Source organism: Plectropomus leopardus, chromosome 7 (genome assembly GCF_008729295.1).
Source record: "Plectropomus leopardus isolate mb chromosome 7, YSFRI_Pleo_2.0, whole genome shotgun sequence".
Lineage (NCBI taxonomy): Eukaryota > Metazoa > Chordata > Actinopteri > Perciformes > Serranidae > Plectropomus > Plectropomus leopardus.
Window position 1 is genome coordinate 32,063,467 of NC_056469.1, and position 23,112 is coordinate 32,086,578.

General features: G+C 38.9%; 1 protein-coding gene across 3 annotated transcripts in view; it reads right to left on the bottom strand.

Moving 5' to 3' along the window:
• dgkb (diacylglycerol kinase, beta) overlaps window positions 1-23,112 on the bottom strand; it is a 73,976-nt gene that overhangs the window by 33,015 nt on the left and 17,849 nt on the right. For all 3 annotated transcript variants that reach the window (XM_042489801.1, XM_042489800.1, XM_042489799.1), the window contains 10 exons: window positions 20,771-20,888; window positions 18,755-18,843; window positions 18,307-18,423; window positions 17,923-18,021; window positions 15,582-15,683; window positions 12,046-12,119; window positions 11,390-11,464; window positions 7,385-7,470; window positions 6,632-6,721; window positions 5,611-5,771 (listed from right to left, as the gene is read on the bottom strand). In XM_042489801.1, coding sequence (XP_042345735.1) covers window positions 5,611-5,771; window positions 6,632-6,721; window positions 7,385-7,470; window positions 11,390-11,464; window positions 12,046-12,119; window positions 15,582-15,683; window positions 17,923-18,021; window positions 18,307-18,423; window positions 18,755-18,843; window positions 20,771-20,888 — 1,011 coding nt within the window. The remainder of the gene's footprint in view (window positions 1-5,610; window positions 5,772-6,631; window positions 6,722-7,384; window positions 7,471-11,389; window positions 11,465-12,045; window positions 12,120-15,581; window positions 15,684-17,922; window positions 18,022-18,306; window positions 18,424-18,754; window positions 18,844-20,770; window positions 20,889-23,112) is intronic.

The window sequence follows — 23,112 nt, forward strand, 5'->3', positions numbered from 1 at the left end:
TGTTTAGAAACATTGATATCATACCTAACAGGTTCCTGTAACAGGTTTTAGAGTCATATAATGCACCAAAATATAATAAAATTATTATTTGGGGTTAAAGGTATTTTTTTTAATAAAAGTTATTTCTTTTTAACAGGGTTAACGTCAAAAAAATATTCAGTGTAAATCTAGTTCTATGAAAACTTTCCAATGGCCCTTTTTTTAAAAAAAAAAAAATATATATATATATATAAATATATAATAATCTGCACATCAGTTATTTAAATATATTGGAAGAACATAAAACTGTTTCTTGAATAGTAACTTGTTAATAGTCATATATTGATTAATTTGAAATCTGAATATATAAGAGATTAATGATGTCATAAAGTATGCAGAGGACCTCGTGAACAGATTGTGAAGTCTCAAGTAATGAACTTCAGAGGGACGCCGAAATTTCCTTTAATTTACACTTCTAAGTCGGCGTCAGCAGAAAAATGCTGGCAAGGCCTTCATGAAAAACACACCACAAACTCTTGACAAAGTTGTGTGCTCTGAAAACATCTCAAGAAAGAAATGAGAGAAAGTTGCTGTAAACTTTTTGGGCTTGTCCCCCCCCCCCCCCCCCCCCCCCCCCCCCCCCCCCCCCCCCCCCCCCCCCCCACTGAAGCAATCTGTTTTGACCCACTCGGTTTTTGAGTGGCACTATTGAAACAGCACCTACAGGGAGGACCCCCTGCTAGCTCTCTGTACAGAAATTTAGGAGAAGCCAAAAGAGAAAAAATCAATGGGGCTTCTCTTGATGTCTCTTCAAGACGCTGTAAGCACAAGACCAAAAGAATTCTCCACGATCCCCGCAGACTCACCTCACGCTTCCAACGCGAGCCAGAGAGGTGAGATGATGGATATATCTGAGAGAGTGTAACTTGATTTTCTTACAAACAGGACAATAGCTGCAAACAAGAGAGCAAAAGCGAGGAGAGGTTGTCTCCCCTTTGGTTTGGGCTCTATTATCTGAGATCAGTACAAGTGGAGCTGCGGCTTTTGCAACAGTAAACAGCGATTTCAAGCAACCAGGAGTGGATGAAGCTCTTTGTCATCCTGCAGCGACGCAGCGTTTGTATGCTTTAAGAGGTAAAACTTTACATATGAGGAGACCTTACGCTGCCATGGTGCTGAAATCAACATCACAAAGAGTAAATTAATGTATTCTTATTTTAAGAACTGTTTTTTTCATATGGATTTCTATCAAAACATGGAAAAAATGCAAAAATCTTCATTAATTTAGTTTAGTTTAATTAGTTTAGTTTTTTAAAAAAAAAAACAAAAACTTATTTTTATTTAACTTTAAACATATTTAAATAACTTTTTTCCTCCATTAAATTTTTTAACAGCAGGTCCATCTCATGTACACTTGTATATTGTATAAAAACTGACTTCTTTGATGTGAGTTGCATTTTTTTATGAATGTGTATTGCCAAAAGTTCTTTTAGTGTTTTGAATTCCTGCTTATATTTTCGTTGTATGAATGTGTCTTCTGGGATGTTTTATAGTGAATGCATATTTTTATGTTGTTTTTATGAAACCAAAGGAAAAGTTCCACAGCATGGACAAAGTTTTTGTCTTTATATAAATAAAAAGTAAAGTTAAAAAAATTTAATTTTTTTTTGTCAGGTCGATCATTTTGATCAATGATCATTTTTCGGTGCACTATAAGGAGTTTTCATGTTGGCTTTTTATGTTGACTTTTAAGAATCTGCTAAAAATATCATTTAAAGCTCTAAAACAGCTACTAAAACCAACCTTTTGATGAGTCTCAACTGTTGAACTTTGGCATATCCTCAGATTACTGTAACGTTTCTATTTTGTATTTATGTTCTTGAATGTTGCAGTACTCTGTCTTATCTTTATTCCTTTCAGCATGTTTATTGTATGTTTAATGTGTGCACCAAAAACCAAAGCCAGTTCCTTTTAAGTAAAAAACTACTTGTCAACAAATCTTATTCTGTTTACAGGGTCAATAATAAAACTTTAAATCGTAGCTTTTAAACCAACATGGACTGAAAGTCCTTCACGTGCTGCAAAAAAATATACATTTTTACAATTTTGTGAAAACTGCTCAAACTCCATCTACAGATTAAGATCGTGTGATCTTAGGACCTTATGGTCAACTATATCTATATTTTTTAGACAAACAGACACCTGGAAATGTGTAAAACCTGAATAATGAGACGAGTCAGTCACACCATCAACACATGCGGGACACATTCACATCTTCTTGACCCCCTCGCGGCAGTGGGACGTCGTCAGCTCACTCACTCTCTCTCTCCCCCTAGCTGCCCTCAAATAATTACCAATGTAAAAATCTGGCACCCAAATTAATACAGGACATGTGTAATGTCCTCTCATAGCTCAAAGTTTAGTCCAATTATGAGTGGGCCCCAGCGGTTTGATGTGCCTTTCACTACGGGGGAGAGTAATGGCTTTGACAGGAGCGCCAGGGTCATTAGGGCGACTGACTGCATTATGGTAGTGGAGCGCGCTCAGTGATTAGTTTCTGTCTCTCACCCCTGGCCCTGATTGAGATCATTACACTTCACGTCACTTCCACATCCTCCCAAAGGGATGGCGACCATTAATTCTCGATCCAACTGGGCCGTGGCAGAAGGTTAGGTTGGAAGAATTTACTGAAAAAAATAGACGGCTGGAAAAACTACCTGAGTTGTTGGACTGTTTGACACTTAGAGAGCGATCAGACAAATAGAAATGTAAAAAACTCTCTTTAAATGACTTTACACATTGGCGGTGACGCTCACACGCTCCCGGCGGCCGCTCCTGCTGATCTTTTGCTTTCGACAGTATCATTACAGAAACAATCTGCTCTTCATCTGCATAATCTCTGAGGTAATTATTAGCTTGACTTGTCCTATAATCTTTATTGTGATGTTTTTTTTATTCAACGGAAAGCAAAAAAAAAAAAAATGATGCAAAAATGTGTCACGAAATATTATATCACACTCAAATCCATAGAGAGCTCAAAGTCCTCTTAATCCCCCACAAACAACTTCATTTGTCATCATCACGCCTGCTGGCTGCTAATCCCACTAACAGAGCAGAGACAATAATGACTTCATGAACCGGCCTGAGCTGCTCTCTTTGGTTCAGCAAGACGGAAAGTACACGTCCCATCAAAGCATGAAAAACTTACTCTGACTTAGACGGTATTGTACTTTCAGTTAACAGCATGAATGAGTTGAAGGAGGCCGGCAGGAGTTGCATTAAAAGACAAAGTCTGCCTCTTCAGCCAACGGTGCTGAAATTACTTCTAAAATCAGCACATTTATCTCCTTTTCCAAGTAAAGAATTAGTAAGAAATTAGTATAAAACACAAGAAAATTGCATGAAAATTAGAAAAAAAAGAAAAAGAAAGTAAATATATAATTATGATTATTATAAATATAGCTTTTTCCTTAAATTATCCCTAGTTTAAAAAAAAACCCACCAAATTAAGTCTACAGCATGCACCACACATGATCATTGCATGCATACACCCACACTCACCCCTGATATTCATGTCCACATCCCCACTAGCTTTTGCCTCATTTATATGAATAAATATTGGTTGTTTGCTTTACATCTGCGCGCATCCCTTGTTATTTGTTGCAGGGTGCGAGCCGGCTGTAACAGCGGTTATTAGGGGCAAACGGTTTTTTTTTCATTTTTTTTTTTAAATCTTTCCTAAAAGCAGGTACTTTTAATGCAGACATTATGATTTTCTGTGAGGGATTTTCTACATTTTTTATTTGCATGTCTTTCAAACACTTCTGTTTTATGCTAAGTGTTTGCTAAAGTATAAAACATCTAAAATCTGAGTTTTTCAACCTCTGACTCCCTTCTCCTTGTTTATGAAACACTCATTTTGTGTTTTTAAAATCTTATATTAATAAAGGAGACTTAACAGTGCCATCCAACAGAAGTTCTGACCCATGACCAGCCACACACAAATGCACTACATCGTTTCAATTCTCTGTCGGGATCTATAATGTTGTCAGACACTTATGATAATCTGAGCCAAAAACAAGCCCTTTTAACCCTTTAACATCCTGCTCAATCAATTGGTAGAACACAATTTGTGTTGCTGAAAAAATGTGCTTGAATTCAACTCAGTTTTCAAAGACGCGTAAATGTAAATATCCAGAATACATAGAAAAGAAAAAGTAAAAGTACAACTAGTTCTATGGTTATAAATTGATAGTAACATATTACAAGCATCACAATAGTAAATGATTTGTAATTTTGACTGTTTTCTTTCTAATATAGTTTGAAATAAAGGATGAATGTGTTTTTTGACATTTACACTGTGTATTAATGCACTGAAACATGGGGATGAGTGCTGGGAGATTTATTTCTCACTGTAACCACTTCCTCCTGTACACATCTCTGTATGTTGAGCAGTGCTGACAGATGACAGCCATTGTTCTCCTCTATCACAATGTTAACAAGACCTGTCCTCTAATATCCTCCAACACGGTCATTAGGGGCCCGCGCTGGAGGTGTTATTCAACTAACATTTGTAAGGCCATGCATCACTTATGTCCCTGCCACAGTCCGTACGAATCTCCCAACACCGAGTGGCTCCCTCCTCTGCCACCTGCAAATGTCAATTACCATATTTCCCCCTGACATTTATCAGTAATGGCTAACATGAGCTACGTGAAATCAGGGTCATTATGTTGGAGATGGACAGTGGGGGTTGCTGACGGCTGCGTTACGCTATGCAAAGACACAACAAGGCTTGTTTATCAATCAGAGGTGGTTGAGGCTTGAGCACATCTCAATAAAGGCCGAAACAGAATGTGATCAAAACAAATGAATTGACCGATTACGCTGTTACTGCAGGTACTGTGTTTTTTTTTCTTTTTTACTACACCTTTAATAACATAACCAAGAATTTAATTTTCAGCATGTCAGTCCGTCCTCCTTCTGTCTTTGTCTGAGTTCGTATCTGGGTTAAGATGTTTACTGGCGCCTCTGATATTCTGCGACTGAGACTCTTTGTCACCACGATCAAACTTAACTTTGGTGTGAAAGGTTTGAAAAGCTGCCATATGCTCCTTACAGCGGCAGTGAACAAGTGTGCCGTCACTGTCACCCTGCAGTCACAGTCAAGTGTGTTTTGTGAAACCAGATTCTGTGAAAATAAAAGTTATACGATACTGAAACTCAGAGTCCTGTATCGAGCTGTGTTACTGACGGGTGTTAATTTTATTTTTGTGTTCAAGTGTAACAAAGAACACGCGGATCGGATTTATAAATATATAAAAACATATATAATTATAATATATAAACATACAGTATAAACATATAATGATAATAATAATATGTCAATTGAATATTTATTGTTTTAATCCTGACTTTTTCTAGCACCAGCTGGAATATGAGAAATGCTTTAAAATCAGGGTAGTCTTCGACTGAAATGGGTCAACTGTTGACCCAATAAACTCCTAAAAGAAAATCATTAAAAGGTAAGATCTTTTTAAATTTTTCAACCTGAATCTGTGTGATACATATAATACGTCATGTTCGCTCTGCCTCATCCGTGCCATGAACAGCGTTTGAGGTGCGACTCACCACTCCGATGGAGAAGTAGTTGTTGATGATACTGTAAGGCACCGGGTCCCCTCGCTCCTCTTTGTCTGTGGGCGTGACATCAATCTTCCAGCGGTCCAGCATCACCTCCGAACTGTTCTCGATGTCCCGCATGATCTTCAGGAGGCTCTCGCCCTCGTAGCCTCAAACAGACAAACAGAACATGTGTTAAAATATGTCCAGACTGCATGCAAGTTCTTGATTTGTTGGTCCATAAGGTTACTATTAGCTGTTTTTTTATAAGACGTGCTTCTAATTAGAGCTACAGAAAAGAGAACTGTGCCTTCATATTTTAATCAGTTTCACTGTTATTTACTTCTGTTATTTTACTTACACAGCTGATTTATCATACTTAAAAAAAACCTTAGTACCTTAAAATAATGATATACTTTCTCAAAATAATGACGCATCGCAAAGTAATGATAAACTCTCAAAATAATGACTCACTTATCCTCAAAAATGACTTAATATCTAAAAAATAATGAGATGCTTTCAAAAAAACAAGATGCAATCTTATTTTCTAAAACTAATGACGAAAGTATCTCAAAAAACAAAAGACATGTAATCTCGAAAATGGACTTGCTTACTTCACAGTAATGAGAAATAATGATTTACCTATCTCCAAATAATGCCGTAGTATTGTTTCTCGTTATTTGGATAAATTTAGTCCTTATTTTGAGAAAAATTCTCAATATTTTGATATAAGTGTTTCATTATTTTGTAAAAGTTTCTCATTATAATGACTTCACACAGTTTTTTTTCCATCATACTGGTGTTAATGGGCTTCCATACACTGCAGCTTCTGGGCAAAATAATACTTTGAATATGTTATATGAGACTGTGATGGACATTTTCATAATTCTCTACACGTTATATAGACATTAACTGGTTAATTAGCAATACTGTAGTACAGAGTTATGGTGATCATACTGTTTATCTTTAATCTAATGAGGTGAATTAAGACCATGCATTTCTCTGCAATGGATCTATTTTCTGTCAGTACCTCCTCCCCATCGCAGACATCTTGCCAGGTCGTTGCCAGTGCCAAGAGGAAGTATACACACGGGGGGGTTCCTGTCCAGGTTGGCCTTATCTGGACAAAATATCACAACACGATGCGAAACGAGGCCAAACCACGAACAACAAACTCACTGCAAAGACTTGCAAAGAAAGCACCAAATCCATTTGCAGCCCCGCTTGTAAAACTACAAGTCAATACGAGAATGTGCAGTTGTACAGTCTATTTCAAGAGATGGTTATTACCTCTCTTTGTTTTGATTGATAAAAAATTGAGGCAATTTTTGAGAGCCAGAACAAGAAACACGTCTTCAAGACCAAATAAGAGGAGGCCAGGTGATTTTTTTTTTCTCATCAAATGATGACAAGCATGTTGTTTTTCCGACACACGTAATCATCCCATTTTACCACCCCTGAATACGCAGGCTCGCGCGTAATGAAAGTATTTATATACAAACCATAGAGTGCGCTTGGCTTAACCATTTCAGAGCGAACGACAAGCCGGCTCTAAAAAAAAAAAAAAACTAATCAAAACAAATACAATTTTGCCAAAAAAAGGAAATGGAGCATTTAAGTTCTTCGATGTTGTTCGTTATCAGCAAAGAGAGACTGAGAGAGTGAATACACTGAAGCACCATCAGGAGCTTGAAGTTTGTAATGTGTGTGAAATAATTAATTGGACCAGATTCTTTATAATGTTGTGATTAAATATGATGAAATGAACAAAAATGTTCTGTACCTATGAAGTCCAGGATCCAGCCCGCTGTGCCGTCCCCTCCGCAGGCCAGCACCCTGAAGTCAGGAACGTCTCTGAAGAAGTTCAGCCTGCAAACAAACACAGAACGCTCTAAAATGACGTCTCACTTTGTACTTTTATGGTGCAACTAAAAAAAATGAAAGATAAGTTATCCACTTAAAAGTGTTTTGTGCATATTTACAATTTTCCATCATTACTCTGGTAAACACTTTAAATGTTCAGCTCATGTTTATGATGACATTAATTCAAAAACATGCTGATTTATTTCTATTATGACCATTCTATGTTTAGTAGGGAAATTAACTCAAAATGTACATTTTTACTTCTGATATGACTTAACTCCCTCATTGTTTGCTGAGTTTGTAATAATAATAATAATAATAATAATAATAATAAAATAAGGTTTTTTTTCTGACCTCATCAAGACCCAAAATGTACAGAAATGTTTCAGGTGAAGACTACTCTCTTTGCCACAAACTGGCCTTACATGTTTGATTAAGTGGACAGAAATGACCACAAAATATTATTAACCCATGAAACCTGAGTGAACTGACTTATTTTCCTCTACAAAAAAATGACCCAAAGTACAGCAAGAAATTAGTAAAATGTTACAAGAAAATGCCAGAAATTAGTAAAAAGAAAAGAACAAAACTACAAAATGACCTTGAAAAAAGCTAAAATAAAAAATATTAATAATAATAAATGTACAAATGTACAAATGTACTATATATATATATATATATATATATATATATATATATATATATATATATATAGTAGGTATTTTGGTATTTTGGTGTTTTTTCCTTATCATCTGACAGTTGATTCTATCTTTCTTTCTAACAAAAAAATTATATTTTTACTAAATTTGTATCCAAGATGACAGATTTGTTCAGGTGTCGAGAAATCAAGGTTAATTAAGACAAAGCTTCTTGACAACAAGACAATGTGTTCGAATGACACAAGCATGTTTTTGAGCCCACAAGTCACTGCTTCACCACAAACCCCCTCAAATCCCACAAAATAACACATGTCGCACTAACAATTACTCATTCGGCGAGCTAGCCTGCCTGTTCGGGGGCTAATTGGATCATGACAGGCAATGTTCAGTCCAACTTCTTCCGTTCCTTCACAATAACAAAGCCCTAACTGGATGAGCCAGCCTCCCAGCCTCGTATGGCGGGTAAATGATTCGCTCAATTACTCTCCAACTGGGACCACAAACCACATTAGACGCAAAACAGACGGCCGCGAACATGAAAGGCAACTTTGGGGATATTTAAATACCAAGAAACAAACACTTAATTTGCTGTGATTGTATTAGCGAGGCAGCTAATTGACAGCAGTGCGCGCGGCTGCTCTGGCCTGCAGTGTCCGACGGTGACCGTTCACCTCTCTAATGTGTGCGGCGGTGCGCAGGCGACTAAATACAGGGTTCATACACATTTTTACCAATACACTTCCAGGACTTATTTCTAGGACTTTTTCATGACTTTAGGGCAAAGTTTAAAGAACATACATTCTCTAAAAAGACAATCGATACTTCTTGTCCATTATCTTTCATTCCTACATAATAGCTTTATATATATATATATCTATATTAAAAACATTGATTTCAGAACAGGATTATAACTGAATATTTAAATAAAATATAATAATTTAGGGACGGTTCATTTTTTTTATGAGAGGAGTGGGGCTGGTGCAAAAGGGGAAAGGCGTATCAAATATTTATTTGAGCTCTGAACAGGGATTTATGTTTTTATTTTGGCATAGGGAAGAGGCATACAACTTTAAATGGCTGTGATTTATACTGATTTTACTGCTGTTTTTTTCCTTTAAAAAATAGAGATTTTTAAATAAATAATTGGGGGATTTTTTTTCTCCTTTAAAATTTTTGGGTGATTTCGAAGAAAAACAATGGCCTCTTTTTCTGTCAAAACTTCTGGAAAATTGTGTGCCTCATACTTTGGTGACTTTTAAAGAAAAAAAAATCCTGTTTTTTAAAGAGAATGAGAGCAGACGCCTGCGTCTCCGCCGGTGTTCCATTGCTCTCATTATCCGAAGGGTGTCTCCACCGGTGACCGCTTTGTTGGTGTCCCGCCGGTGTCCCACCGGTGTCCCGCCGGTGTCCGCTCTGCTCTCATTTTCCGTCAGTGTCTCTGCTGGTGTCCCCTTGATCTCATTCTCCGATGGTGTCTCCACCAGTGTCCGCTCCGCCGGTGTCCACTGTGCTCTCATTTTCCACCAGTGTCCCCGCCGGTGTCCGCTCTGCAATCATTCTTCTCTGGTGTCCCAGCCAGTGTCCGCTCCAATGATGTCGGCTCTGCTCTTATTCTCTGCCGGTGTCCGCTCTGCACTCATTCGCCGGTGTCTCAGCCGGTTCTTTAATAGCCTAATATTTTGGTGATTTTTAAAGAAAATATTTTGGCTTTTTTTTCTCTAAAAATGCAAAGAAAGAATAAATTCTTCAGAAAACCACCAAAAACATCCATTTATCATATACAGAAACTGTAAAAACAGAAATGATTGTTGAATTTTCAATTTTCCAAAACTTCCATAGTACATTTAGTTATCCAAAACTTTTCCTGGCCTGCAAATTTCTCCATGACAGGTTTGTCATGACCGTACGAACCCTGTAAATATGAACAAGGTTACAGCGGATCAAGGTCGGCTGGAACGTTGTCAGCTCTGAGGAGCAGCTCTGGGTCCAGACGGCAGAAGGGATGCAGGTGATGTCTGAGGCCACGTGCAGGGACGGCAAGAGAAGGGAGACAAAACAGTGCACACAAGGTCAGCCCCAAAAACTTGGAGCTGCGTTGGCACAATCTGTGGTGTGAGAGCTGTGCCAGCTCCTCGGACAGACAGTTGGAAAAAACCTTGTTTGCACCCTGTGTGTGCCGCTGTGTATTTATTTTTTATAAGCCACAAAGATTCTGTTTTCAGATCTAATCAAAGCCAAACAACGTGGCGGCACGGCGGCGAGGCATTCCTGTATGTTGTGTAGCACCAAAGTGGTGAAGTGGACTTATGCATGTAAATGATCCATTCGCTTTGTTAATCACAGGTGTGAACCATAAGGAACCCGCCGCCGCCTGCACCTACAGCCTGCAGAGAGCTCCTCGTCTGTATGCGCGATCACATGTGGGATGGTGAGAGTTTCACCCTCTCTACCCGTCAGTCATCTGTGTCACCGGCTCGCCGTTCACGTGCGGGCTTATGCATATGGAGCCGCGGCTCGTCTGAGGCTACAGCATGATGCTGTCGTCTCCAGGATTTGTTATGTGTGAACTCACCTCATTTGTGTCGGTGCTGTGTGAGGGAAGCGAGTGAGGCTCTAATATTAAAGGCCTCTCTTGCATGTGATGGTGGTTATTATATGTGAGCAACAACAAGCCTGTTTGTAAACACAAGATGATTAGCAAATACTGTATGATTTCTCAGCCTTTCCCTCTGTTTGGTTTTATATGAAAAACAACTGACGTCATAATTGACGTTTATGGGAGTAGGATCCTATTCTGCATCAAAATATTCACATTTCAAGATTGTTTTATTGCTAAACACTATTTTTCATCTTGCTACTTAAAAAAAGTTGCAACCATGTAAAATATTAGTTTTTCAGTTAATTTCTTCTCTGTCTTGTGTGTTTGTGCTTGCTACAGCTAATAAATGCAGATACTAAAATGTGCCACTACTTAAAGTAAATGATAGCTACTAAGAACGAAATATCGATATGCTTTCCGCCATTTCTGCTGCCCTGAAATGTCAAACAAACGTCACAAATTTTCCACCCAGCCAACAACTTTGGAGGGCTGTTCATGTGCTTGCAACTTGTAAATACACAAAACAGAATATTTCTGAGGAGCGCGTGAAGGCAGCATGATTACAGCAAGCAAAAACTGTTTTAATGTATAATTGTGCGCGTGATCTTTAAGACAAAAAATGTGACCGTTTCCTTCAAGTGGTTTTGCCTTGTTAAAACAAACGTACCCGGGCATGGGTCCATTCTTGGCCAGGTTGTACACTTGTCTCGGGTTCAGGAGATACTGGAACTTCCTGTAAATCCTACAGGAGTGTAAATACAGAGAGATCAGAGAACAGAAAAAAACAGACACTGCAAACATCAACTCAAATATCACAAATTTGGCCTTAAAATACATGGATTTTAGTGTCAGATTTTGCAGATCGGCGTCCAATCAGAGCGTTGACAGGGCAGTGGACTGGGCAGCGGGGTGGGACATACCCAAAGTCCCCTTGAGGAGAAACCATTAGAAAGACTAATTCATTTTAATTTCAATTTCATTATATCAACTGGCTGAAGTCATATTTTGATCTCATAATTTAAACAAATGAGGGTCGGCATAATAAGGAGTGAATGAATATGTTTCAGTAATAACCCAATTAGCCCTGGGTTAAAGACGGGGGACCAGCCAGGGACGTTGACAGCCAGGAGGGCGGGAGGTGGGGAGGTACAAGTTGACGGTGAAGGCGGCCGGTGTTTTGGGTTAATGTTATTGTGGGGTTTTTTGACTAAGTAGGCCTAAAGCACTCAGCAGCCAGAGGCCACGCCGCCACCTTCCCTCTGCGGCTGAGGAGCGCCGCTTCAGAGGCCTCTTGTAGCATGTTGAGACAGATTGTGTACTTACCTCTCTCCCTGCTTCCCCCCGCTCTTCGGATTGACAAACACTAGCAGAGGATGAGTGCCCTCTATTGTTGTGATCTGAATGAGAGATGTCAAAACAAACCGTTGGTGTTTGGAGACTGCAGGATGCTTCACAGGAATTCACTTTCAAGCCATATCCCTCAGACGTTTTGTCGAGTATAGACGGCACTTCCAAGCGATGCCAGTCATCGGATTCATTTCACAGTTTTCCTGTTTCGCTGCAGAGGTGCACAAGTGGTACCTGGCTGCGGCAAAGTGCGGCCGCTCACCGACTTTTTGCCTCAGTCCAAATTTAATCTTGTGTTAATTATAATATCTAATTATAAAGGAGAGCAGTGATAAAGTCTCCAAAAAAATTATTTCTAAGGAAAAAAATAAATCACATAAATGTTCTTTCTGATCAGCTCTAGTAGTGTGTTTAAAAGATCTCATGAAAAGACCCAAACCAGCAATGTGTCAGTCAAAACTTGACTCTCTTACTCTAAAGCTCAGTCACTCTGACACATATCATCACATTTTCAAGTCACAAGTAAGTCCTGAGTCTTAACACTCTAGTCCCAAAACAAGTCAAGCAAGTCCTAAGTTGAGTCCTAAACTTTGAGTTTTAAGTCTTAAAAAAGTCATAAAACATAACTTCCACAAATGCAATGCCAATATTTTATTTACAATAATCACAAATGCTTTTTTAATATTTGCAATTACTTGTGAAAAGAAGTTTGTTGAAAATTTTCTACGCTTTTTCAGATAACATTTGCATGTAACATTAACATAAGTGCATTCAAAAAATGATGGCAAATTAACTGATTCGTAGCACATTTTTTAAATTAACACTTTTAAATCTTTGCACTTCAGGGAAGGTATCAAGTTTTTTCAAGTCAAAAGGCTCAAGCCTGAATTACGTCATGAGTCATTGGTGTTAAAGTCCGAGTCGAGTTGCAAGTCTTTTTTGGTTTTATTTAATCTTGAGTCATCAATTTTGTGATGCAAATTTGACTCAAGTCCACTCCTCTGTCACTTCGACACAAAAAAAAGGAATTCGTCTTGAAAAACTGCTTTTGATTCTGTGTTTTTAAGTTTATTCGACATGAACTGACTATTCAGTGCCAGATTAATGCGAATTAAGTGCACTTATTGATGTGTTTTGATAAAATCAGACTTTGGCTACATAGACAATAATTTGTAGTGGATTTTTTTTTTAGCCTTTAATGGGATTCATAAGTTAACAACCTCTCTGGAATAAGAGATTCTGTATCCCAATGGGACTAAATAAAGAATAACCAACTAAAATTTGCAGATAATAAGAAAAAATGTAGAATTTAGTCAGCAGAATATATCACACTACCTTAATAGTATTACACTTTGGCTCCAAATGTAGCAGATATCAAGGTTTTTCTTAGATGTTTTGGTAGCAAATGATATTAGTTGCAGGTTAGATTTCAGCAAGCAGACAGCCGTGGATTTACAGTACAGTAAAACAACCCATCCGTCTCTCAGCCAATCAATACTCTCAACCTGATAACTCATGATTCACAATTCAGTCGTAATAGTTATTTGTCACCGCTTCCTAATTGGCAGGGCAGTTTGTCTCGTGTGACGTGGGGAAGGATTTTCTCAGAGCGCTGAAGCGAAACTGCAGTGGACAGACAGACAGAGCCTGCGGTGCCCGGAGGCCAAACTCACAAAGAGCCACATAAACAAGCTCTAATCCAGAGACTCCCCCCGTTTGAATCGCCCCTGCGTGCAGACAAGTCGCCCCGTGCTCTCCCTGACACAGATGAAGCGCTTAACTCCCCCTGTCTGCTATCCCAGCAGGCCAGGGGTGAATTAACGAGCTCCCTGTCCAGTCCAGAGTGATCCATTACTTCCTGTAATTATAAATAATAATCTTGATTATTATGCTGGTTAGCCGGCGAGAGGCATAGATGGATGTGCCTGGGATATGATTCATCACATTTCTCTCGCAGCCACGCGGAGACGAGCAGTCGCCACAGACAGCGGCAGGTTTCCATCGCCGGCGTGCTGGCTGACAGATATTAGAGAGGAGCGGGGCGGACTGGGCTCTGCTGCATGACACTGATTACCAGCAGGGCCTGCAGAGCCACATCATATGTCCCGAGACCAACAGAGGTTCATTTCACAGCAAAGCTCTGATGCATGGACAGCGTCTTCAAATTAATGCTGTTTGTCTATAATCTGTGCAGGACGCAGCAGAAACATACAGAATCTCTGCAGTCCTGAATCACACTGACACTCTGTTCCTTTAAGATTTCAGTTTAGGATTCTGTTTCTTTTAAATCACTAAGTGGTCTGGCTCCACTTTGTGTTGCAGATCTTTTAACCCACACTGGAAACCCCAATCTATCCCCCCAAAATTATTGTGGAATCCAAATAAATGTTCCAAATTGTCGAAATGACATAAAAATTTGATGTTCATCTGATACAAAAACTCATCCTTTGTGGGCTTGGCATACAATTTTTATGTTAAGTCAACATTTCTTCAGTTTTGAGTTCACTAAAATGTATAATTTGTTTAAAATAATAATAAATAAACGGAAAACAGTCATCCAGCAACCTGTAATTTTATGTTAATATGTCACAGAATTTAATGCCCTCATGTGACACATTTATTTAATCTCTAGTGTGCTCATAACTTCCATGTAAATGTATTGTGCTAAACTAAAAGTTTTAAGTGCAACCTCTTTCCAAAACATTTTCAGGTTGAGTGAGGGAAGATATGTCCAATCTGACAATCAACCTTTCAACCTTTTCCTAAAAACCAAAACAGCTGCCACATTTTTAAAAGCTTTAAAAACCTCACCTGTCAACAGTTATTTTGCATTTTCATCATTTTTACTCTGGTCCTTTTATATTTTGTTTTATTTCTCAGCTTTTGTTCTCTCCTTGTGATTCTCACTGTATTCTGCAGTACCTTTTGTGCACCTGTGAAGCACCTTGTTACTCAGGGTTTAAGTTTATAGCTGTTTCTTGAGTCTCATTCTCAGGTTGTCAAACTCTGACGCTTTGGGTCGGTTGGTGCTGAGGTAGTTGCACTGAACCATCAAACCAAAGCGGCAGAGTGAGACGCTACAATCAGCCATCTTTAAAAAGGTTTGGCTGAGGAGTGCTACTTCACATGTTTAGATTAAAAAAAAACAGGTGACCGTCGGATATAAGTAAAAAAATGACCAAAAAAAGGAGGAGGACGTTAGTCTTGTTATTTCTTGTGTCAATAAGTCAAAACACTAAGTTTTCACATGCCCTGATGAAGACTTTAAGATGAAACGCATAGGTTTCAGCCCATTTATTAAAGGCTTTTAACTTTCGGAAAAACAGCATGGCTTGTATTTTTTTGGTTTTGACATTTTGACAGAAGAAATAAAAAGTCTGACTTTTCCCTCCTTTTTTCATCAACCGTCTGTCTCCAAAATTACATAGAGCACCTTTGAGTTGAGACTCATTTTACAACTTGTACTTACAACATTTAAAAATTAAGAATGGGGCCATTTAACAAAGACTCACCTGCAGTCCTTGGCCGTCCACTGTGACTGAGTTGGCTCTCTGCATCTTCCCCCGGCTCGACTGGCTGGATCGGGAGTCTTTCCTCAGCGTCGACTGTCTTTCCTGGGGTCAAAGGTCAAACAATGAGGTTGTCAGAGGTAAGTTGTACAACTTATAAGACAAATTTAAAATAAGTTATGATGCTTTGAAAAAGTTGTTTCCTGCTTTCACTTCATTTAGATAATTATGAAGACTCAATATGTGTAGATGCATCTTAACTGTTGATTTTTCAATCTTTTTGTAGAGTGTGACAATTGTATATTTTGTTGTTACTGATGGCTACAACTGAGGAGCCTAAGGTCATGGCGTTGGTATTTTTTCTTTAGGTTAATAAAATTTATCCAATTAATAAACTATTAATACCTAAGTATAGTTCTAACTGCATTTTATTCTTGGCAGCATGAAGAAGGCATTGAAACAACATTTAGACCATCATACAGCAAAATATAAATCACATTATGTTATGGGGCTTTAATTTTCCAATAATCTATTCATCCACAAGTTTGATTAGAAAAAACTAATCAAATGTTTTCTAATTCTAGAAAAAGAAACATCCAAGTTCAGAAAAGGCTGTATTAAATTAGAGTTGTTTGATACAGATACCAGTATCAGAAACACCTCAGATGCTGCCTAAAATGCTGAACTGGTTATCAGCGTTTAGAAAATATCAGAAACGTGGTAACATCTATGGCATTCTTTATTTGTATGTCTTTTTTTAAGTCAATGGTTTGTGATTAGGATTGCAAATTGTAAGCACTTCCCTTAATCGATTATTGTTAAAATAGAGATTGATTAATCAATTAATCGATTAATCGTTACCTGAAAAAAGACTGAGAGATTTCAGAGAAGGTGTTTATGAGACGGATGGTTTCGGCTAATGATGTGGATGGATTTTGTCGATAAAGTGGAATGTCGTCTGCATAAAGGCTGACCTTGTGATGAATGCATCTTGTTTGTATTTTTTTTAATACTGCAAACAAAAATTCTTAAATTTACTTTATCGAAGGCTTTTTCAGCGTCTAATGAGACTTTGGCTGTTGGTGAGTTCATGTGAGATGCGTTATGGATGAGACTGAACAGTCTGCACAGGTTTTCGTTTGAAATACCTTTCATAAAGCCAGTTTAGTCTGGGTGGATGATGGATGGAGTGACTGTTTTGATTCGTAGTGCCAGGGCTTTGCTAATTTTTTGTCTGTATTGATGAGTGATAGTAGGCGATGGGGAGGTGGGGTCTTTATTGGGTTTAAGTAAAGGAGTGAATGCTGCTATGTTCATATCTGTGGGGGAAATTTGGATTTGAGTTAAATTTCACTTGTTAATTTGATGAAAGTGGGGGCTAAAGTCCTCCCAAAGCGGATCCAGGTGATTTGTTGTTCGGCCAAAGTGTTAGTGCATTGTGGAATTCTGTTAGTGTGAAGGGTTGGTCAAGTGTATTTGCTTGTTCTGTGGTAAATGTTGGTAAATCAATATTGTTGTTATTTTTGTTTAACTTTTTTTCTCTTTTTTTCCTCCTTTTTTTGCCTGGCTGAAAAGTTGCTATTGATCCAGTGGTTTGGAAGCAGGAGGTTTGTTTCAGATGCTTTATGTTCAAACTGTATTTGTTTTTAGTATCTTTATGATATATTTGGAAAACAAAACAGACCTTGATCAAAAAACAAAACAACTGTTACATGATTTTTGTATTTGTTTGTTTTAACATAACTTCTGGTCTGCCAAACATCGCTGCTGGTGCTCTGCTGACTGGTGAAAGAGCGGTGTGTGCCTCAAGATGGCTTATCAAGTGTCAGAAGAAACATCAGAGAGATTCAGCCATAAAAGTTTGGCCTCAGTCAGATGCACACTCACATGAGGAGTTTGTTCTGCAACAAATCTGTGACGTAGCATCACAGACAATGCTATAATATTGTGCAGTTAGCATTAGGCATTAAGGCTTGGCAATATATTAATATTGATTTTGGTCAAAAACATCTCTATTGACAGTAAAGATTGTTGACCATAGTCCAGAATAAAACTTTTTTTTTCCTGGTCAATACAACATCAGGCAACTTGAAATATTACACCAAGTGGATAAGTGGTGTTTGAGAGACACTTTCTGATCACTTTCAGGTGTTTTTTTTCAACTGAAACAGAAGGGTTTCTTCTAAACTCTTGTACAAAATAAAAGGATAAAACTTTAAAGCCATTGGAGAGCTCAGTGGGAGAACACAGGCTGATGATTGCATCCTCAGGTATCACAGTGTCAAACAAGGTCAGCTTCACTCAGCCACGAGGCTGCTGACCAGTCAGGACAGGAGAGTCTTACCAGGACGACGGGGCAGATGGAGTTGGGGGGCAGGATGTGATCCTTCAGGGGTCCGCAGTCACACTCGGGCTTCACGTGGGAGGCACACTTGTTATGGAGCTGGAGGAGGTGGCAGCCGGTTATTAACAGCCAACTCGTGACGGTAACAGCACATGTCAAAGTGTACGTTTTCAGGTATATGCTCGGGATTTGTCTGCATTAACACGTGACGCTGCCTCTGTTTTATTTTCTATTAACTTGCAGCCACAAACAAGTGTTTTCTGGGTGTAAATTGGTGGGATGACTTGCGAGGTATCAGAGGTGCTAAAATCAAACCCTAAAAAAATAAGAAGCCGTGGGAATATAATGAGGAGGTTGGCTGCCTCTCCTCGGGTGGCGGCTTACCGTGATTTGACACCACACACAGTGGAGCCCAGTCAGGCCCTGGTAACACTTAACGGTTTTGTGACACTTGTCACACTTGGTGGGGCAGTTACCTTCCACCCAGAAATGATGCATTACCTGCGGAGAGAGGGGGAGAAAGCATACAGGGAGGGAAAGAAGTGAGAAAAGAAACATGGTGCAGAAAAACAAGACGTATACAAAAGCACAAGTGACAAAACAATTAAAGAAAGCAAGACGGAAAGAAAACAAGTAAGAAGGAAGAGACAGAGAAGCCAAACACACGATGCTGTCTGTGTCTTTAAACCAGACTTGTCCTGCTAATTAGCAATGCTTAGTAGCAGATTGAGTTGTTTTAATTCCATTAGAAGAAGAGAAGCCCTCATCGTAAGCCCCGTGGAGCATCGCTGATCCAAGCGTGCCGCCTGGTAAACACTCCAATTGGACGCACCTCTGTGTTTTTCTTGGACTTGACATAGGTTTTGATGCAAGACGGCGGAGCGCGAGCAACGCACCTCTCGTGGACTGTGTACTTGCAGACTGGGGAAGAGAAAAAAAATGCAATTTAGGATGGAACATAGAGGAGAGATAAAAAAACAGACTTTTCATACAGTTATAAGTGATATACACTGGGGTTTGAGTAATGTGTTTGTGAACGCTCTACTGAAGGAGTTTGTTGCCAATATTTTGTGAAAAACAGCTTCTGTGAAGAATGTAGAGCCGGTGCGCTGAAGAAAAAAGGATGTCCAAAGAATGGCCATCAGGGCTGAAACGAGTTTCATACTTTCAGAATAAAAAAAAGGCAGAATAAATGTTTTTGGACCATTTTGGACGTCTTTTTCTTAGGGTGATGTTCCGAAGTATTGACGTATAAAAACATTATTCATTAATCTATATTTTGATAATTAATAAAATTAATACACCTCTGATGTTCTTCCTTGAATATATAAATTTAATGACAACACAAAATGGATCCAAGAAGGTTTTAGCACAGCACGGACGTGGACAGAGACAAACCAAATATGTAAGTTAACAGATTAATGATCCAGTCTTGTATAGTGTATTTCACGTCATACAAAGGCATGCGTAATCACGCTACTTTGGTAATAGTCAGAACTATTGACTCGTAACTCTCGGTCCAGTCTGTTTACCACTGGAGTCTGAACATCCAAATAACCAACATAAAGTGTTGAAAAATACCTGTTAAATCATGACGTGACACTGGAAACTCTTAATCTCAGGCAAATTATATCTTTTTTCCAAGGTTCCTACAGCTTAAGGTAAGTAAGATTTCAGACTTTTTAAAGATTTTTTGTGCCACTTAAAATTAAAATTTAGGGTAAGGAACAATTTTAAAAATTTTATTGCAAAAGACAGTCATCTTTATCTTGTGGCAAAGATGAGGCCATAACAGAACTGGGTAATATTTGTATGCTGATTTTTCTTGGCAATTTTTGTGTCTCAAGCTGCATTTAAGACACCACTGTCCTGATTCCCATTGTGCAGTTTGAAAAACATTTTGCATAAAATACACAGAGCCTTGTGTGCGTTGGTTTGTACTGGTTTTAGCGATGCCCTGAAATTTAGGTTAAATGGGCAGTTTTCATGAACTTGCACTTCACTGTCATCAAGGTCCCCACACATTTTCATGGGCAAAATTGAAACATTTTTTGCATGACTTTTCAAGAACCTTCTATAAAATCTTTTTTTTTTCTTGCCCTACTTGCTAAAAGGTTTTTTGAACATTTGTGATTCAAACTCTATTCAAACATAATTTAAGCTAGATGGCATACGTGCAGGGAGAGACAGAATGTGGGGAGAAAATGAAGAAAAATACTTTGTGGTAAACAAAATGTCACACTTTGATGCATATTAAAGTTACATCACATAACAATTTCATTACACTTAACAAAAGTCTATGATGTTTCCAAAACTGTAAGTGATTTTTGTGAATTCCATGACTTTCCAGGTCTGAAAAATGTTTGTGAAATCGCATGACTTTTCTAAGTTTTCCATGACCATGGGAACCCTGCATGTCTTCCAGGGTGCAGTGACAGCTGGCAGACAGCGGACACCGAAACAAAACATGAGCGTTGGTTCCACAATCCTGATCCGTGTGACACGGACGCTAGAAGTATCTGGTAAATAACTTTTCAAAAAAATATGTCACCAATTATTTTAAGATTTTGAGATTTTACAAAGCAATGTTAGTAAAAAAGAAGGTTATTAAAATCTTACTTTCTATCTCCAAGCAGTTTAAGACTTTGAAAAATTGATTTAAAGCATTTTTTTTAACACAAAACAAGACCTTATTTTTAGATTAATGAGTTCAAAGTCTTTTTTTTGGACTTTTTAAGCCGCCACAGAAAGCCTGATTTTCCAAGTTAAAAATTAGTAAGCTGCACACATATCTGTCTCTGCAAACTGATGCGCTCATCGGACCCTGAACTGTAAGTGAATTACTCACATGAGCAGCAGAGTCCCTGCTTCCCCAGTCCAATCAGCATGTTGAGACACAGGTTACAGTAGGCCGGCTTGTTGAAGTGCTTCAGCCTCCACACGTGTTGACCGTCGTCTTTAACGTTCTGCATTGACACAAACAAACCAAATGATTAACGAATGATGAACTGCTTCATTACATCATTTAATATTCTGGTGGGAGAACCAGCATCTCATCACTTCACTGACTGAGCTTGTTGTTTCTCACGAGTGTGATTTTATTTTACTTTAGTTCTTCTAGCTGTGTTTTCCAAACGCAGTAAAGACAGAGAACCGCCGTCTTCTTGCCGTCGTCCCTTTGCAGTAATATTCATTCATAAAAAATGACTCTTGGTCAACTTTCTGCTGAAGCTGGTCAAATGGTTCCATCTAGTGGACACATGATGAACTGAAGGAAGAGCTGATGAAGGTCTGGTTAGTTTGGGGATCTCGCAGCAGCAGAGGAAAATACCACTGATGCACGATAATGTTTATTTCAACTGATACCAATGAATCGATAATTTCCAATTTCCAAGATACCAATAACTGATCATTTCTTTTTGTTTGTGTTTCATTACCTGAGGGTATGAAAGGCTGAGATGTGGAGAGTACAGATTAATTTAATTTGTGCATTTTCATAAAAAAAACAACATTTCAGAGAAAAAGCTGGAAAATTACAAAAAAAAATTTAAGAGCAAAATCAATTTCATTTTTATAAAATAATGCCGAAAATAATATTCTGTTTGAGTTATAGTATAATTATAGAGAGGAACATTCCCCAAACTGTCAGGAAGCAGCACAGCTACAGAACAGTCCCTAAGTAACGGCTCTGTTGTGATCTCTGCATATTTACATGTTGTTCTGCTTGTTGTTGGAAGGAATCAAACATCAGATATCAGTTTATTCTTTCAGCATAACCGAGCTGGAGACTCACTGCACCTGAACTCAAACCGCGTCCAGCATGTCCTCTCATCCTGTCCCCTCATCCTGTCCCCGTCACACACACACGGAGCAGAAGGAGGGAGGGGGGAGACAGGACCGCTTACACCGGTGTTCAGCGGTTATGTATAATGTGTATATAATAAATGACAGTATCAGGGCCGGATCTAGACGTTTTGATGCCCAAGAAGAGATTGGGATTGAATTGGTATATTCAGTAACAGTAACAACAACAACAACAACAACAACAACAACAACAACAACAACAACAACAATAATGATAATAGCAGTTTCTCAGAGACCACAAATAATTGTCTAAATTTACAGCGTCAGAGAGATGTGTAGATGCAGATTAGAAGGCTCTTCTATAGCAGCTGCTGGGAGCTTCTGCTGAAGTCACCTGAGTTCATCTGGACACTTATAGACGACATTAACCGAAGCAAAAACATGAACCTGCAGCAGACAGTGTAGGACAATGAGAGCAGAGCGAACACCGGCAGAGACACGGGCGGCGAATGAGAGCGAAACGGATCAGTCAGCATCCGTAACTCATCCCTGACTTTGTCTTTCAGTCCGCAGCGCCATCAGGTCTCACGGTGCAGGCTGGTCAGCGGGTCAATGAGAGACAACAGGGGCGCTGAGCTTATGATTGTTTCTCTCTTTATTTGTTCATTTGTTATTTTCAAGGCGGAACATGAAGAAAGGGCACTAATGGGCGCAGCAAATTATTTCATTCTTACTTTTAATTCTTGTCAATCAGCTGAAACTATTAGCCACGGTAATTTACAGTGGCGTCATGAGAGAGTAGACGGAAAACAACTCCTCTGACATTAGAGCAATAAGCATGATCATCTTGCAGAAATGAATTAAAGAACAGAAAGGCACAAAGAGCCGAGGAGAGACTCAGTACAGTAGTTTACATGATGTTCGAAAAAGTCGAATTATTGTGTTAGTCCGACTAAAACTGGACTTTTAAAATACCACTGACATCAAACTAAATCGAATTTCTTGAAGTTGGACTAACACACCCAGATAATGCAACTGGAAGTTGAGCTACTCCGTCATGTGAACACGTCAGTGGGCACTAACCGGACTCTGCGTTCTGTGCGTGCTCTTAGTCGCTGCGCCGGCCTCCCTCGGTGGTTAAAGATTGGGACTGTTTGTTATTAAGGAGGGGTGAAGGGGTGCTGAAAAAAAGCTCAGGCTTTTAAAAAAAAGCACTGAGGAGTGATTTGTATTTTTAATTCAGGCTTAGGTTGATGGCTCCCCGTGTCTGCGTGGGTTCTCTCCGGGGTCTCCGGCTTCCTCCCACAGTCCAAAGACATGCAGCTCAGGTTGATTGGTGACTCTAAATTGCCCTTAGGTGTGACTGTGAGTGTGTGTGGTTGTTTG